The sequence below is a fragment of the Callithrix jacchus genome, chromosome 9, assembly GCF_049354715.1.
Source record: "Callithrix jacchus isolate 240 chromosome 9, calJac240_pri, whole genome shotgun sequence".
Taxonomy (NCBI): domain Eukaryota; kingdom Metazoa; phylum Chordata; class Mammalia; order Primates; family Cebidae; genus Callithrix; species Callithrix jacchus.
In genome coordinates this window covers 107,983,483-107,999,102 of record NC_133510.1, presented here as the reverse complement: position 1 = coordinate 107,999,102, position 15,620 = coordinate 107,983,483, and the positions used below count along the sequence as shown (strand labels likewise).

The 15,620-nt window shown below is 40.2% G+C and overlaps 1 protein-coding gene across 2 annotated transcripts in view; it reads left to right on the top strand.

The window, feature by feature from the left end:
- Nucleotides 1–15,620, top strand: part of ALDH1L2 (aldehyde dehydrogenase 1 family member L2) — a 63,494-nt gene that overhangs the window by 22,622 nt on the left and 25,252 nt on the right. For both annotated transcript variants that reach the window (XM_035257453.3, XM_078337165.1), the window contains 7 exons: nucleotides 1,149–1,283; nucleotides 2,481–2,606; nucleotides 3,135–3,226; nucleotides 5,527–5,674; nucleotides 11,446–11,565; nucleotides 12,113–12,240; nucleotides 14,663–14,813. In XM_035257453.3, the coding sequence (XP_035113344.2) occupies nucleotides 1,149–1,283; nucleotides 2,481–2,606; nucleotides 3,135–3,226; nucleotides 5,527–5,674; nucleotides 11,446–11,565; nucleotides 12,113–12,240; nucleotides 14,663–14,813 (900 nt within the window). The remainder of the gene's footprint in view (nucleotides 1–1,148; nucleotides 1,284–2,480; nucleotides 2,607–3,134; nucleotides 3,227–5,526; nucleotides 5,675–11,445; nucleotides 11,566–12,112; nucleotides 12,241–14,662; nucleotides 14,814–15,620) is intronic.

The window sequence follows — 15,620 nt, the reverse complement described above, 5'->3', positions numbered from 1 at the left end:
ACTCCAGCCTGGGCAGCAGAGTGAAACTCTGTCTCAAAACAACAACAAAGAGTGCAGGATCTGAAGCCAGAATGCTTCTATTAAGATTCTGGCTGTCCCACTATTTACTGTGTAACCTTGGGCAGGTTACTTAACCATTGGGTGCCTTAGTTTCCTCATTGTAAAATGGAACTAATAATACTACCTCTCTTAGGTTAAGGGTAATTGTGAAGATTAAATGTGTTGGCCGGGTGCGGTAGCCCATGGCTGTAATCCCAGCAGTTTGGGATGTTGAGGTGGGAGGATCACCCAAGGTCAGGAGTTCAAGACCAGCCTGGCCAACATGGTGAAACCCTGTCTCTACTAAAAATACAAAAAAAAAAAAAAAAAAAAATTAGCCAGGTGTGGTGGCGGGCGCATGTAATCCCAGCTACTTGGGAGGCTGAGACAAGAGAATCACTTGAACCTGGGAGGTGGAGATTGCAGTGAGACTGCACCACTGTACTCCAGCCCGGGCGACAGAGCAAGACTGTCTCAAATTTAAAAAGAGTTTAATACATGTTAACTCATTTAAGTACTTAGTCCCTGGCCTAGAGTAGGTATTCAACAAACCATTATGACATAATCGTAATAGTGCTCCATAAATGATAGCTGTCATCCTAGGATTGCAATAATAAATCAGTCAGTGTCAGTGTCTCTTGGTTACAGTCTGGATCCAGTCCTGTTTCCATGAACGGACTCACAAAGCACCCTGTGCTTCTCATCACTCATCACCCTGCACTGTAATAGTCTGGTTATCACTCTGCATTGCCCCTCACTGATGCCCACTCCAGCATCTCCCCACCCACCCAAACCCTACCTTCAGGCTATAAAGGCTGAGAGCTTTCTTATCTTATTCACCTTGGTATCAATGTGAATATGTGCTAAATGCATACTCGTGTCACCTGGATGTGGGGCATTTTGGAAACTCTCCAATGACATATTCACAGACTGTCTCTTGCATTGTGTCATTTCTACAGATGTTTGAGAGCTTCTCCCATTGTGGTGTCTCAATTTTATTCCAGATGATAATCTGAACTTCAGTGTTTTTGCAGGGAATGATGCTTGTACATACCACTGTGAACAGCTTTTCTCCTGATTTTACAATCTGGGTTTGATCTCTTTACTAGATGGTCACTTTCTATGGGTCGACATTACTGAATAGCTCTGTGCCTTCTGGAGAACCACTGGAAATTAAAGGTGCCAAGAAGCCTGGTCTCATTACCAAAAATGGACTTGTTATTTTTGGTAATGATGGAAAAGCAGTGAGTGTTCAATATGGCTGCCTATGAAATAACCTTTGATTTTCTTCTATAACCCAAGCTATTAAGGGAATAGCTTTCACAAGGTAATCTGGCTTTGCACTGAGATATAGGGAGGCTAGGACATCTGTACCCCCATTGCTGGCTGGGGAGGAGCTGGCTCTGAGTGTCCTGATGGAGATGAGGTGTCTCAGGATGGGCCCCACAGACTTCTATAGGCTGCCTTGTATAAAGGAGAAAGAGGCTGGAATTCAGTGGGGAGACAAGGGTGTGAGTCCCAGCTTCCCACCCTCTGGTCTTGGGCAGGATGATTCTCCCCTTTGAGTCTGTTTTGCCATCTATACAATAGAGAGGAGAATCTGTCATCTGTCTGCCTTTCCACTGCCTGATTCTGGGAGGATCAAGTGAAATGGATGTGGCCCTCCTCAGATGCCCCTTGCCACTGATCCACCAGGCAGGTGCCACCTACACTGCCTATGCTCAGGAGGCTTGGCCCTGGGCCTCAGTGTGCCCTTGGAAAGCTTCCCAATGAAGCATGCAAAGGTAATTTGTAGCTTACGGATATTTTCCAGTTGCTGCAGGATAAATCAGTTAAGACTGTAGGCTTAGAGTCCTGCCTGTTCCGGGTTCTACTCCCGCTCTGTTACTTACTATCTGTGTGGCACTGAGCAAATTACTGAACCTCGCTGAGCCTCCCTTTCTGTATCAGGGAATAATAATGGCATCTGCCTCCATCAGCATTTGTGAGATTAGGTGAGATCCTTCAGCACATGCATGCATCCTTTTTTTTTTTTTTAGCATCTGTGCTGCTGAAGTGAGCACCCATGCATGCATTCTCCAGCATGGTGCAGAGCAAGTGCTCGGAGGCAGCAGCCGCGGAGATGTGGCAGTACTAGTGGTGTCTGTTATTTCATAATAGATTCTAGACACTCAAATACCTACATCTGAGTGTCAAATTTTCCAGGACTTATTTTCTATTTTGAGATGTACCTATCCCTAGACCTAACTTTCTCCTTTCTGCTGCCATCATTCAAATGCCATTTCAGCCCTTTTGCACATAATGGTGAATGCTTTTAATCCATTTTTTTGTATGTTTCCAAATAATCTTGCCCTTATTTGCGTATATCTATAGGACTCCTCCCACCAGCCTCACTTTTGTATTGTCCCAATTTTTATGCTTGTTTTGTTGCTATTTTGTAGCTGATGGTGAGAAATCTGCAGTTTGAAGATGGAAGAATGATTCCTGCCTCTCAGTACTTTTCAGCGGGTGAGACGTCAGTGGTAGAACTCACAGCCGAAGAGGTGAAGGTGGCAGAGACTATCAAGGTGAACACATCATGACCTTAATCTTACTGTTACCTTGGAAAACTGAAGCATGTTTGTAACTGGTACCATCAGTCCTCAAAGTAGTGGGATCAGAACTTTATTTCCTCTTTTTTTTGTACTAGCTGCAAGAGGAAATTCATATGCTCAAACACAGTACATACAAATTGATTTTTCACATATGTCATCCAAGGCTTCCAGGTTGGCAGGAGGGTTAGGGGTAAACCCATTCAAGGACCCAGTTTCTATTATTTTCAAGGTCTCCCTGGGGGACATCTCCATTCCAGACAGCCAGAAGGGCAAAGGAGCGTGTAGAATGGTGTGGAGGAGGTCTTCATGGGCCAGGACTGGGGTGGTGCAGGTTACTTCCACTCCTGTTCATTGGCTGCATCTAACTTGGAGAGATGCTGAGAAATGTGGTCAATCTGTGCATACAAGGTGAAGAGGAAATTGGTTTGGTGAAGAGCTAGCCAGCCCCTGCCACACTGTTCTATGTGGCACTTTCCTTACAAAAGTTTCCTTTTTGTGTAGGTCATCTGGGCTGGGATTTTAAGCAATGTCCCTGTTATTGAAGACTCAACAGACTTCTTTAAATCTGGAGCAAGCTCAATGGATGTTGCTAGGTAAAACCACGACCTTATGACTCACTAGGGATTTCCTCACTAGGAATTTTGACTTTGGATTTGACAGTGAAATTTACATTCTTTGTTCCGGATTTGATTTCCCTATCATACCTGTCTACGGCACATCTCTATTCTTCATCTTTTTATTGTTGTTTCCATGGTCAAGCAGACATATCTATCTGTTCAGTTCTCTTTGTTGCTAACTATCTTCTGTATACCTGAAAAAGCAACCTTTAGAACTGTTTGCATCTTTTAAAAATTTGTCCTCCCATTTTCTTAGCTAATTTTCCTCCAGTATGACATCAGAATTGAGAAGCTCTGGGTGAGAATGCTAACAGAGAATTTCCTATGGAGCCTGATCCAGAATATTATCTGAATAAGATCTGATACCTGATATTAACTATGCTTTCCCCAAAATCTTTTTTTCTTCCCCCCGCCCAGTAAGATAGATCTAGAATGAGGGTTAACAGGCTATTTGCAAGGACAAGTGTAATCACCCTATAGTCAGAATTTCTCCACAGAGGTTTAGAGCAAGTTGAAAGGGCTGGAGTCCCAGAAAACCTCCTTTATGGCAAGAAAAGTGGACCAGGATCCTACTGGTGCAGCATCTTGCAGAAGTTTTTTTCTTTGAGTTACTGGGATAATGAGACAGCTGGGAGCTCACAAGGGGCTGTGCAGTCCCTTGATGGTGGGTACAGCAAATAGAAGCTAAGAGGATTTGATCCCAAGCTACATTGTGGCCATTCACTAATTAAATAAGATAAAAATCTTCCTCCTCTTGACAAAATCCTTCATATTGACAAAGCAGTGTTCCTGATATATATTCTCTCTCTTTACTCACTTAACAACATTGATTGAACATTTACTACATGTCAAGAACAGTTTTAGCACTGAGGATATAGAATGTAAACTAGACAAGGTCCCTTTATTCATGGAGGTTTTATTCCAGAAATCAAAACAATCATTTCTTTTTTGTTTGTTTGTTTGTTTGAGATGGAGTTTCGCTCTTGTTACCCAGGCTGGAGTGCAATGGCGCGATCTCGGCTCACTTGGGTTCAGGCAATTCTCCTGCCTCAGCCTCCTGAGTAGCTGGGATTACAGGCATGCACCACCATGCCCAGCTAATTTTTTGTATTTTTAGTAGAGACGGGGTTTCACCATGTTGACCAGGATGGTCTCGATCTCTTGATCCACCCGCCTTGGCCTCCCAAAGTGCTGGGATTACAGGCTTGAGCCACCGCGCCCGGGCCATCAAAACAATCATTTCAAGAGTGTTTTCAAAAGTCAAGAGTTTTGGTTCCTCAAATTATAGATTTCTCAGAGCTGTGATTCATGAGTTCCCAGAAACTTCTAATTAGCTTAAGATTTTAATACTACATTATGGTGACTGTTATTACAAATAGCGTATCACTGTCACCTAGGCTGGAGTGCAGTGGTATGATCACAGCTCACTTGCACTAGCAGCCTTGCACTCTTGGGCCAGCCATCCATTCATCTTAGCCTTTCTAGTGGCTGGGATTACAGGCATGAGCCATCACACCTGGCCTCCGTACTGTATTATTAGCACTTTGTTTTCTTTTTGCTAGGAAGATACTTCTGCAGGAATTACTCATTTTCTGTTTGAATGTCCAACTTACCATAATCATCGGATATTATTATTTTGATTATAAAGGTATCATTTGTTTTAGAGAATAAATGATTGAACGACGACCATGGTGGACTTGCCACACTGTACCTCGTATGCTATTGCTACTCAAGAAATGTCAGATAACAGCTGTAATTTGACAAACTAACAGTGAAAACCAAAGGACTGGAAAGACTTCAAAAATTATATTGACCTACTGCATAGTTCCAGCTGGTGCCTATGTTAACTATGTAATACAAACAAATGTCTATGTAATTTAGAGAAAATATTCTACAATATGACATTCATCTCTTATAATCTTTACAGTTAGGAAGTGTCTTTGTTTCTTATTCCTTGAGTATATATGCAAGGAAAGGAGTTGACTTTCTATGCTCCTTGCTATCTTGCTTATAAGTAATTAAAATATTTTTGCCTTGATTTCTTTTGTTTTTAGTCATGGATAAAGTTTTTAAAAACTGCCACTGTCCTTCAAGATATATTTATAATTTCTTGCCCCTAGTCTTATCAATTTCTCTGATGAGTACCACAGAAGATCTCATAGGATATAAATAGGCACGTGATGTCTTACCTCAAAACAACTTGACAAATGCAAATAACACAGTCTTGCTAACCCCTTTTAAAATCTAAGTAATGCAAAGCTGATTCTTACTTTAAGGCTGGTGGAAGAGATCAGACAGAAATGTGGTGGGCTTCAGTTGCAGAATGAAGATGTCTATATGGCCACCAAGTTTGAAGACTTTATCCAAAAGGTCGTGAGGAAACTGAGAGGAGAAGATCAAGAGGCGGAGCTGGTTGTAGATTACGTAAGCCTTTCCTTGATGTTACAACACGAAATCAATGAGATCCATACAGTATAAAAGAAGCCGTGCCTATTGCCCTTTGGTTTTTATATTTATAACCTTTAAAAAATAACAGCTTGGCCGGGTGCAGTGGCTCACCCCTGTAATCCCAGCATTTTGGGAGGCCGAGGCGGGTGGATCACGAGGTCAAGAGATTGAGACCATCCTGGTCAACACGGTGAAACCCCGTCTCTACTGAAAAAATACAAAAAATTAGCTGGGCATGGTGGTGCGTGCCTGTAATCCCAGCTACTCAGGAGTCTGAGGCAGGAGAATTGCCTGAACCCAGGAGGTGGCGGTTGTGGTGAGCCGAGATCACGCCATTGCACTCCAGCCGGGGTAACAAGAGCGAAACTCTGTCTCAAAAATAAAAAATAAAATAACAGCTTTACTGAGATCTAATTCAGATGCCATAAAATTCACCCTTAATTTTTTGGATAGAGTTTTACTCTTGTTGCCCAGGCTGGAGTGCAATGGTGCAGTCTTGACTCACCACAACCTCTGCCTCCCGGGTTCGAGTGATTCTCCTGCCACAGGCTCCTGAGTAGCTGGGACTACAGACATGTGCCACCATGCCTGGCTAATTTTGTATTTTTAGTAGAGATGGAGTTTCTTCATGTTGGTCAGGCTGGTCTCAAACTCCCAACCTCAGGTGATCCGCCCACCCTGGCCTCCCAAAGTGCTGGGATTAGAGGTGTTAGCCACCATGCCTGGCCCAACCCACCTTTTAAAATGTATATTTTGAGTGGTTTTCAGTTTATTCATAGAGTTGTGCAACTGTCCTACCATCCAATTTTGGAACATTTTCATCATCCCAAAAAGAGGCCCTGTACCCATTGGCAGTCATTCTTTACTGTTTCAGGCCTACCTCGTACAAAAAATGTTCCAAAATTGGATAGCATGATAGTTCCTAGAAAACATTAATCTCTTTTCTGTCTCTATGAATTTGCCTATTTTAGAGATTTCATATAAATAGAAAATAACATGTGGCTTTTTGTTTCTGGCTTCTTTCTCTTAGCATAATGTGTTCAAGATTCATCCATGTTGTATCATCATTTCATTCCTTTTTCTGGCCAAATAATATTCTATTGTACAAATATACCACAGTTTGTTTATCCACTCATCAGTTGGTGTACATTTGGGTTCTTTCTACTTTTTGGCTATTATGAATAACATTATGAAAATTCATATATAAGTTTCTGTATGAACATATGTTTTCAAGTCTCTTGGGTATATACCTAAGAGTGGAACTGATGAGTCATATGGCAACTCTATGTTTAACTTTTTTGAGTAACTGCCAAACTGCTTTCCAAAGTGGCTACACCATTATATGATCCCACCAATGTATGAGGGTTTCAACTTCTCCATATCCTCGCCAATATTTGCTCTCGTCTGTTTTTTCTCTTTTAGCTGTCCTAGTGGGTGTGAAGCAGGATCTCACTGAGGTTTTGATTTGTATTCCCTAATGCCTAGTGATGCTGGGCATCTTGTCATATACTCATTGGCCATTTGTATTTCTTCTTTGGAGAAATGTCTGTTCTTTCAAATCCTTTGTCCTTTTTTAAACTGGCATGTCTTTTTATTGCTGAGTCCTAAGGGTCCTTTGCATATTTTGGATACTAGATCCTTATCAGATATAAGATTTGCAAATATTTTCTCTCATTCTGTAAATTTGCTGGAAACTTTCGTGAGTGAGCTTTGACACACACCAGGTTTTAATTTTGATGAAGTCTAATTTATCTATGCTCTTTTACCACTTATGCTTTCTATACGTCTTATCTGACACCTTTTTGTTCCTCTATTTCTCCTTCACTGCTGTCTTTTGTGTTAAATATGTCTAGTATGTCTTTTTAATCTCTTATTTTTTATTTTACTATATTTTTAAGCTATTTTCTTAGTGGATGCCTTGAGGATTATAACTAACATTTTTGCTTAAAACAGTCTGGTTCAGATGAATACCAACTTAATATCGATAGTATAGGAAAGCTTTGCTGTAACATAGTTGTTATGAACTCCCCTAATTTGTGCTATTATTGCCATACAAATTACATTTTTAAACATCATGAGCCCATCAACAGTTTTATAATTATTGCTTTATGAAGTTGTATTTTTAATGAGATAGAGTTAAAAATATATTTGTACCAATGTTTATATTTACCTATGTAGTTACCTTTACCAGATCTCTTTATTTCTTTGCATGTATTCAAGTTAACCGTCTAGTGTCTTTTCATTTGAACTTGAAAGATTCTTCTCAGTATTTTTTAGGCCAGGTATGCTAGCAATCAATTTTCAGTTTTTGTTCACTTGGGAATGTTTTAATTTCTCCCTCATTTTTGAAGGATGTTTTTGTTGGGCATAGAATTTTTGGATGGTATTTTTCTTTTATCGTTTTAAATATTTCATCATATTGCCTTCCAGCCTCCATGGTTTCTGATGATAAGTCAACTGTTAATTTTATTAAGGACTCTTTTGTATGATGAGTTCCTTGCTGCTTTTGAGATTTCTTCTTTGTCTTTTGATTATTTGTTATGATGTGTCTAGGTGTGGAGCCTTTGAGTTTTCCCATCAGAATTTGTTGAGCTTCTTAGATTGTGCATTCTTGCAATGTGCAAGTTAATGTTTTTCATCAAATTTAGGAAATTTTCAGCCATTCTTTCTTCAAATATTTTTCCTCTCCTTCTCCCTCTCTTCTCTTTCTGGTTCTCCTTTTATGCATATGTTGGTATACGTGATCATATCCCACAAGTCTCTGAGGCTTTGTTCATTTTTCTTTATTCTTATTCCTTCCTGTTGTTCAGGCTTTTTTCACCTGCTTGAATCTGCTGTTGTGTCCCTCTAGTGAATTTTTTATTTCAGTTATTGCACATTTCAACTTCAGTATTTTTATTTGGTTCTTTTTAAAATAATTTTTATCTCTTCATTGATATTCTCTATTTGGCAGGATGTTATTCTCTTACTTTCCTTTAATTCTTTAGACATGGTTTTCTTTAGTTCATTGAACATACTTACAAAAGCTTATTGAAAATCTTTCTTTAGCAAATCCAAAGTCTAGGCTTCTCCAGTGATGGTTTCTATTAGCTGCTTTTTCCACCTGTGTGTAGGCCATACTTTCTGTTTCTTTGCACATCTTGTAATCTTTTGCTGAAAGGTGGTCATTTAAAATAATAGACTGAGGTACCTCTGGAAAGCAGACCTTCACACCATCTCCCTTTACAATATTTGTTGCTGTTGCTGCTACTGCTTTTTTGTTGTTGTTGTTCAATTACTTTCTTGATAATTCTATAAAGTCTGCATTTTTTATTGCTTGCCACTGCTGAAGTCTCTTTTTGGTTACCTTAATGGTCATCCAACGATCGGGCATAGATTTTCTTAGACACCTTGAATCAATAAGCCACCCAGCCTTTGCGAGGGGGCTGTGTGTGTGCATGTGCTGGGATACACCTTCAGTGTGTGCTCCAACAGGCAGTTGACAACTCTGCCTTCGACTTCACACTTCCTGCCTGCATAGAGCCTCAAGGTCATCCAGAGTTAAGAGATAAGGGCCTTCTGAGGTCCTTCTTGGGCATGTGCACAAGCCCTGCATGTGTATTGGCCTTCTGGATTCCCAGGAATATGTCAGAGCTTTTCAATGCCTCCTATGTATATCTCATTCCCAGTTGTTCCTCTTAAATTATTTGGTCAGCCATTTGTTAGTCTCAGTTAGTACCACTGCTGTGGGCAGCTGCATTATTAAATAATTGCCACTAATTGTTTTTGACAAATGACCCAGGAACAGGGTTGTTTGTGCATAACAAGCTCTGAGTCAGAACAAATAAACAGAAGCCCAAGCCAGGGATGGTAGCATGTGCTTGTAGTCCCAGCTACTCAGGAGGCTGAGACAGGAGGATCACTTGAGTCCAGGAGTTTGAGGCTGTGATGCACTTGATCACACCTGTGAATAGCCACTACAATCAGCCTGGGCAACATTGTGAGACCCTGCCTCTAACAACAGAAAATCTCTCAGACTGGAGCTTTTCAGGGAGCTTCCAGGAAGGCCAAATAGTAACAGTTCTTTGGGGATGAGGCTTGTGGAGAGCTCCAGACACATTTCATTGCCATCAGTGGCTACTAGGCTGCTGGTTTTCACAGCTACCATAGCTGCAATGATGTTGGTTTTTCAAGACTATTGCAGAGCTTTTGAGAAAGATGGAAATAGGGCATTTAATAGACCATAAAGCTCACTTTTCTTACTGTGATTCAACTATTCTTCTTGAAATGGATTATTGCAAGCCTTTGGTTAATTTCCAGAGTTCTGAGAGACGTGATTTTAACAATATTTTCTAGTGTTCTCATTGCTTTTATGAAGGAATAGATTTTCAGAGGTCCTTACTTTACTGTCCCAGAAGTTCTTCTCACCCATTTGTTTTTAACAAGAATTCGGAAAATCTGGAAAGCAGTTTAGCATCATCTGGTTAAGAACATGAATTTTGGAGTCAGACCAACCTAGGTTTGAATCCAAGTAGCATGACTTACTAGCTGTGTGATCTTGGGCAAGTTACTTAACTTCCCTATGCCACAGTTTGCTCCTATTATTACCCTCCATTATTATTATTTCGTCCATTATTATTACGCTATTTATAGGGTATAAAATTTGATTCTTTCAACAATTCTCTGTGGTGGATATTATTATTATTATTATTGTTATTACCCTACAGATTGGGTAATTATTATTATTACCTACAAAACATTCTAGTATGCATGTAATATGAAACATGTCTTCTGTTACTTGATTCATATATTATAGGGTAATAATAATGTTATATAATAATATATTATATTATATAATGATAATATCTATCTACCTCAGAGAATTGTTAGGAGAATCAAATTAGGTGCTACATGTAAGACATTCAGCATATTCCCAGAATGATAATATTAGAAAAGTGGACTGTTTGCAGGGACTGAGCACATTAATTCCCATAAAATTTCCTTCATTATATTCTACATAAACACAACGGAAATAGCTCATAGATCATGAGCACTCTGTGGGAAAAGGCAAGAGACCTTCTTCCTATTTTTTGTTTCTTTTTAAAGCATTGACAATTCCTCTAGATGAAATAATTTTTTTAATAATTAAATTTCCTTTTAATACTTTGTATTGACATATTACTTCAGTTTTTCCTCACAATAACTATAAAGCCAGTATCATTATCCCCATCGCACTGTTGAAAACAACTGATCCTCATCAAAGTTCATTGACTAACTTAAATTTTCTTTCCAGCCACTGGCAGAGAGTACAATTTAGGCAACACATGTGTAATAGACAAAAAGTGAAAACCAGGAGGAACTTAAGGAAAGCAAACTTAAAATGGCACCAGTGTAAAAGGAAACTTATTGACAAGCGTTTTCAAGGATTTTAGTGAAAGCAATAGCTGCGCTCCACCAATGCTGCCACTAGATGGTGGTGTTTCCATTATCTAGAGGTCTTGTGAGTTACCTTTCATCTGCGTAGGAAAGAAAATCTGAGATCTCTGTAAAGCCTGGCCTAGAGCACTTCTGTCATCACAGCTTCTAACCTCCTGGCCAAGGCAAGCATCTTGAGGGCCAAATCTCACATATACATATCTTCTGTACAGTCGGAACTAGAATTCCATTGATTTCTCTCTCTGCATGAGTGAATATGCTTCTTTATTGCTGTTTAACATCAAATAGTTAAACACGGAAATCTACTGAATCTATTGATATAATTCTCTCAGGTTTCAAAGGAAGTCAATGAAATGACAGTAAAAATGCCATACCAGTGTTTCATAAATGGACAGTTCACAGATGCAGACGATGGAAAGACTTACGACACTATCAACCCAACGGATGGATCTGTGAGTAATTCTTCAGTGTGTGTAGTGATCACTGGTCATGGATTTTTAGTTTATACACTGTGGTAAAACAGGCAGTCTTAAGAAGCTCGATTATTCTCTCGCTCTGCCTCTAAGCACTTCACACAAATGGACTTCATGCTTTTCTTTCAATGACTCAATTCTGGTACCAGCTGCTATGAACCGTAGTAACCTATTTTATAGAACATTTACGATGAACTTAGGTAGCTTTACGTATACAAATCAGAGGCACTCATCTGCATAGAGCTATATGTGAAAAAAATTTTCAGACTTTGAAGACTCATGGCAAGAAATTCAGCTAAATATGTTCTTCCATAAAGTAGTATGACATGAGAGGTACTAAATTTCTGTTTCACAATTTTCATATTAAAACTGTTCTTTTTCTTTACCATAGCACTGGATATACTCATTTTTCACCATATTATATTTTATCAGTAATACCCTATTTTTTTCTATTAATACAATATTAATTCCAAGAACCACATTTTCATATCTCTCATGTGGCCTATTTTTACTTACCTTGAAATAGATAATATGCAAAGTATCCTATGCTTCTTTGGCGGATGTTGATAAAGCAGTAGCAGCAGCAAAAGATGCTTTTGAAAATGGCGAATGGGGAAGAATGAATGCAAGAGAAAGAGGAAGACTGATGTACAGGTATTTTTTTTTTTTGGAAAGCAAGTCTAGTAGAGACAGGGTTTCACTATGTTGGCCAGGCTCAAACTCCTAACCTCGGATGATCTGCCTGCCACAGCCTCCCAAAATGCTGGGATTACAGGCAGGAGTGGTAGCATGTGCCTATAGTCCCAGCTACTTGGGAGGCTGAGGCAGGAGAATTGCTTGAACCTGGGAGGTGGAGGTTGCAGTGAGCCAAGATTCCACCACTGCACTCCAGCCTGGGAGAGACAGCATGACTCTGTCTCAAAAAAAGAAAAAGAAAACAAGTCTACAACCTTTGGATATTGGCTTACATTGCCAAGCTTTTAAAAATTCCTGCAAAACATTCTAGTATGTATCTAATATGAAATATGTCTTCTGTTACTTGACTCATATTAAATCCCATATATGTGAGTCGTGATTATGTTAGTACACTTGCATCAGGCAGGGTCTCAGCTGGAAAAGAAGTTTAATAAAGAACTATTTACAAAGATGTGGGCAAGGTCAAGGGAATCCAATAAAGGATAATGAAGCATCCAGGCAGCAGGGGGAAGCTGCTATGCCTTTAAGGTCTGAAGGGACAGAGGAAGGAGCTGTTACTGGAATCTGGCAAGATCTGCATCTATAGGAGAAAACCACTCTCCAGTGGAGGGACATGGGAGCTTCTGAACCACAGCCTATCAGTGAGGGACCCAGAGAATCCAATTCCCTGACAACTTTTTCCTTCAGTGCACCAATCTCCTGCGGGTACCTCCCAGTGGCCTCTCATTGGCCAAGCCCAATGTGAGAGCAAGGGAGCCAGGTGATGTAGTCTGTAAAGGTCATTCACCAGGATCAAGGTCACATAGCAGGGTGGAGAGTGGATACAGAGAGTGGCAAGTGGAGAATATCTAGCACTCCGTTGTTATAAAAAACAAATTTTATTGGGAGGCCAAGGCGGGTGGATCACGAGGTCAATAGATTGAGACCATCCTGGTCAACATGGTGAAACCCCGTCTCTACTAAAAATACAAAAAATTAGCTGGGCATGGTAGTGCGTGCCTGTAATCCCAGCTACTCAGGGGGCTGAGGCAGGAGAATTGCCTGAAGCCAGGAGGCGGAGGTTGCGGTGAGCCAAGATCGCGTCATTGCACTCCAGCCTGGGTAACGAGCGAAACTCCGTCTCAAAAAAAAAAAAAAAACCAAACAAACAAAACAAAAAAAACAAATTTTAGATCAACTTGATGTGTAAGGAGTAGGAACAAGTAAGAAAAATAATAAGGACTGAGAAGAATATTATAAATCAGTAACTAAGGATATAAGGAGTAATTAGATTCAATCATAAATTCCATTTGCTGTTTACCTAAAGTAAATATCTGACCTAGATCAAAAGATCTCTTAGAGCAATGATATGATTTGGCTGTGTCCCCACCCAAATCTCATCTTGAATTGTAGCTCCCATAATTCCCCTGTATCATGGGAGGGACCAAGTGGGAGGTAATTAAATCATGAGGGCAAGTCTTTCCTGTGCTGTTCTTGTGAAAGTAAGTCTCACGAGATCTGATGGTTTTATAAAGGGCAGTTCTGCTGCACATGTTCTCTTGCCTGCCACCATGTAAGACATGCCTTTGCTCCTCCTTTGCCTTCCGCCATGATCCTAAGGCCTCCCTAGCCCTGTGGATGTGTGAGTCAATTAAACCTATTTCCTTTACAAATTACCTAGTCTCAGGTCTGTCTTTATTAGCAGTGTGAGAATGAACTAATACAAGCAAGATCTGGAAGAAAGATTGTGGGGGGGGGATTTCAAGCTGCACTCTACAGTGGCTCCAAAGGAACAGCTCAGAGAACCACTACAAATACAGAAGAAAAACAAATAAGAGAAGTTGAACACAAAAGATGAATTTTTACAATATCATAGTCATTATACAGTCCTGCACTTACTTTCCCATAAACTGAACACCAAACAGAAATCTGTCATGGTATTTGTAATTCATTCTGTATGTTTCTATCTTATCTCTTTAGTTAGTATTAGAAATATTTTTGTGTCAACCCGAAATCCTCAAACGTTCATGTGTTCTCAAAAGGTGTGGGTTGCACTCCAGTATCTCCCTGTATATCCATGAACTGTCCACATCCCCACTGTTTTCTATCATCGATCTCCTTGTTTTACCATGACTCAGTCATTGTTCTACTTCTTACACATATTTGAGGCAAGTTGTACACACTTAATACCTGCTGCTTCTCCTTTGTAATTCTTGAAACAAATGATTTATGAAATTATTTGTTTACTGCTTTCTTCCCTACTGGACCATGATCTCCATAAGGGCAGAGATCTGATCCATATGTGTTTACCTCTGAATTCTCCATCCTTAGGATACTGCATTCTATGTAACAGAAGCTCAATCAGTACTTGTTGAGTTAATTTCTTTCACTGACTACACAGACTTGCAGACCTACTGGAAGAGAACCAAGAAGAGCTGGCGACCATTGAAGCCCTTGATTCAGGGGCTGTCTATACCTTGGCTCTGAAGACTCACATTGGAATGTCTGTGCAAACATTTAGATATTTTGCTGGCTGGTGCGACAAAATCCAGGTAAGCACAAATGTTATTTGTTCTGAAAGAAAAAGAGACTAACATTGATTAGTTTATACCAGGCACTGTGTCAGATCCTCTTTTTATGAAAGATCCTCTTTTTTTACACCAACATAACAGGGTTGCCTTGGTCCATTTTATGCTGCTATAACAGAATACCCAAGACTAAGGAATTTATAAAGAACAGAAAGTTATTCTCTCACAGTTCTGGAGGCTGGGAAGTCTAAGATAAAGGTGCCAGCAGGTTTGGCCTCTAGTTTTAAGATGGTGCCTTGTTGCTACATCCTCTGAAATAGAGGAACATTGTGTCCTTACCTGGCAGAAGAGTAGAAGAGACTGAACCCACTCCTGCAAGCCCATTTTTTAATTTTAATTTTAATTTTTTTTAACTTTTGAGACAGAGTCTCACTATTGTCTCTCAGGATGGAATGCAATTGTGCCATCTCAGCTCACTGCAACCTCCACCTCCTGGTTCAAGCAATTCTCCTGCCTCAGCCTCCTGAGTAGCTGGGATTACAGGCACTCACCACCATGCCTGGCTAATTTTTGTACTTTTAGTAGAGATGGGGTTTCACCATGTTGGCCAGGCTGGTCTTCAATTGATTCACCCATCTTGGCCTCCCAAAGTGCTGGGATTACAAGTGTGAGCCACCGCACCCGGCCCCTGCAAACCCTTTTTATAGCAGCGTTGATCCATCCATTAAGGTGGACCCCTCATGACCTAAACACCGCCTATTATGGCCCTACCTCCCAACACTGTTGCACTGGGACACGTTCCCAGCACATGAATTTTGGGGGACACTTTCA